At 45.2% G+C, this 2,500-nt stretch overlaps 1 protein-coding gene across 2 annotated transcripts in view; it reads right to left on the bottom strand.

Annotated features, from left to right (window-relative positions):
• LOC132472893 (acid-sensing ion channel 1-like) overlaps positions 1-2,500 on the bottom strand; it is a 31,073-nt gene that overhangs the window by 5,534 nt on the left and 23,039 nt on the right. For both annotated transcript variants that reach the window (XM_060072764.1, XM_060072843.1), the window contains exon 3: positions 144-294. In XM_060072764.1, the coding sequence (XP_059928747.1) occupies positions 144-294 (151 nt within the window). The remainder of the gene's footprint in view (positions 1-143; positions 295-2,500) is intronic.

Below are 2,500 nucleotides of genomic sequence, written 5' to 3'. Positions count from 1 at the left end.
CACACACACACACACACACACACAAACACACTCATGCGCACACAAACAGACACACATAGATTAGAAGCGGAGGGCGAGCAATGAAGGGTGACAGTTCGCCACACTAGTACGGTCGGCCATGGGAGGGAAACATTCACACTGACCCGTGTCTCCCCAGACAGGCAGGTACTCGTCCTGTTGGATGTCCAACATGAGCTCCAGGCCGTTGCCCATCCCTCCCTTGGTGGTGATGAGTGGAGAGCGGCCGTCGACTCCTGCATTGAACGTGTAACACTTCCCATAGCGAGTGAACACCTAAAGACACAGAAAGTCACGCTTTAGGGCTGTTTGTCGAACCTGCGATAGCTCATATTATCCACTAGGGGTCAGCCAAGTTTAATGCTTTTATAGTGTTTGAGATCGAAAGTATGTGAGAGATGAGTGAGAGAGTGAGAGAGAAACGGTGAGAGGGAGAGAGAGAAAGGCAAAGTGTATATGTAGTGTGTGTGTGTGTGTGTGTGTGTGTGTGTGTGTGTGTGTGTGTGTGTGTGTGTGTGTGTGTGTGTGTGTGTGTGTGTGTGTGTGTGTGTGTGTGTGTGTGTGTGCGTTAGAGAAGCAAGAGAAAGGAAGTATAATCTGACAAGATAGAACGCATAAAAAACCTGAAGAAGTAAAACTAGAGAAGAGGTGGGCCATTACTCCTGGGTGTGGGTACACCAGAGTCAGGCTGAGGGGACGGTGATCCAACATTCCCTCGCATCTTCTCTTCACACTCCTCGAAGACCTGACGTTACCATGGAGATCAAGCAGTCTCGCCGAGGAAGAAGAAAGAGAATGCCTTCACGTTTAAGGGCATGACACAGCTGATATGATGTAAGATTCAAACAGCCAGGGAGAAAGCATGGCTTTGAGGCACATCTCTGGCCACACATGACGTAATCAAGCGTAGAATAATGTGTTTTTATTTGCGTGAATTTTTTTGCATCAGAGATGCTTTACCACGTTGTTTCTCCATCCTGTGGAACAACGCATTCAACATTGTGCAGGTCCCGGTTCCTCCGGGTGTGTGTGGATGAATGGGGCCGAGTGGGGAGAGTGAAGTGCACAAGACTGAGAGGCGTGGAGGCGTGGAGGGGAACAGCCCCCCGACGCCCGAGGCAAACCATCTCTCAGCGTTACAGCGGGGCATGACGTCCCGGTGATTAGACAGAATAAACCAACTAAATAATTGTTGGTGAGAGCTTGGGTCCTGCCACGGGCGCTTATGGGTCCCTCTGCAGTCCATTACAGGCAGGCGGGGAGTCACTGCAGACTGAGGGGGACAGACATTCATCTGAGTTTGGCTCTACAGCAGAGCTCTGTCAAAGCAGCGAGAGAGTAGTAAAATACAAACCAATGGACAGGCTTCTTAAGGCAAGGGAAGTGGCTGCCCTGTGAAATATACATGAGACAATGCAGGAATGTGAAACGCACTGCTGCCCACATACATCTGACGATTAACATATGGGACGTGAAGGGGTGTGAGTCCGCCCTGGTTTCTTTGATTGTTGAACATGTGTCAGGAACACGTGAGAGAATGGCGTACAGAAAGGCAGGGGGATGATGTCGTGTAGGCCGCCTGCAGGAGAACGGTCTGTCCTGCTCGTGTTGAATCACCGAGGCTGTAGCGTGCAGGTGGAGCTTCTTATCTTTCTCATTCTATTATTATAATTTCTAATTATTAGTAGGCCTACTTAATGCATGCAATGACAATCTATTTTTATATTTTGTATTTTAATATATATGTATGTATATATATATATATTTATAAAATGAAATACGTCCGATACATTAGATGGGCCTATAAGGAGAGATTGTGACTGAATTAAGTACTAATTTTAGTACAGTGCTTGTAATGCAGAATCACGTTTTATGATTATTTTAAAAGTGCCCACTAGCGATGTTACAATTTTATTATAATTTGGAAATTATAATTAATGTCTCTCTGATCCTTTTATATTGTTAATCACAAAAATGTGCGTTGTAAAATGCAAAGAGCTTCTTCAATAAGGACAGACTCTGTGCCAATGGCCATGAGAAACATTATCCGGCGGGATCCGGTTCACTCACATACATCAGCCGGCTGTAACCCTTTATTAGGGAGAGACATCCTTCAAGTCCTCTACCGCACTCTAAGCATTAAGCACACTTCTCAAGACAAAGATTTAGGTTTACAAAGCCAATAATGTTTGAAGTGTTACAATCAATATAGATGTCACACAGAACTTCCCTGGCATTAAAGAAACACTCAACGGCATTCAAATTTGTCATTATTAGGCACAGCCAAACTTTACATCCGAGACGAACTCGGAAACAGCACTTAAATCATAATTCCCAATGCTCTGCCATGCCTTGAGTTTTCGCAATCTATGAGCTGTTAAATTGCATCTCAGCAGGTTGGGTTCAATCCATTAGTGCTCTTGTTGTTTTATTGGAACACTAAAGCCCACTTTAAAGTCACCCATTCTAAACAGCACAAGAC

This window comes from Gadus macrocephalus, chromosome 1 (genome assembly GCF_031168955.1).
Source record: "Gadus macrocephalus chromosome 1, ASM3116895v1".
Classification (NCBI taxonomy): domain Eukaryota; kingdom Metazoa; phylum Chordata; class Actinopteri; order Gadiformes; family Gadidae; genus Gadus; species Gadus macrocephalus.
Note: the sequence above shows the minus strand (reverse complement) of the source record. Positions and strands in the feature narration are given on the sequence as shown.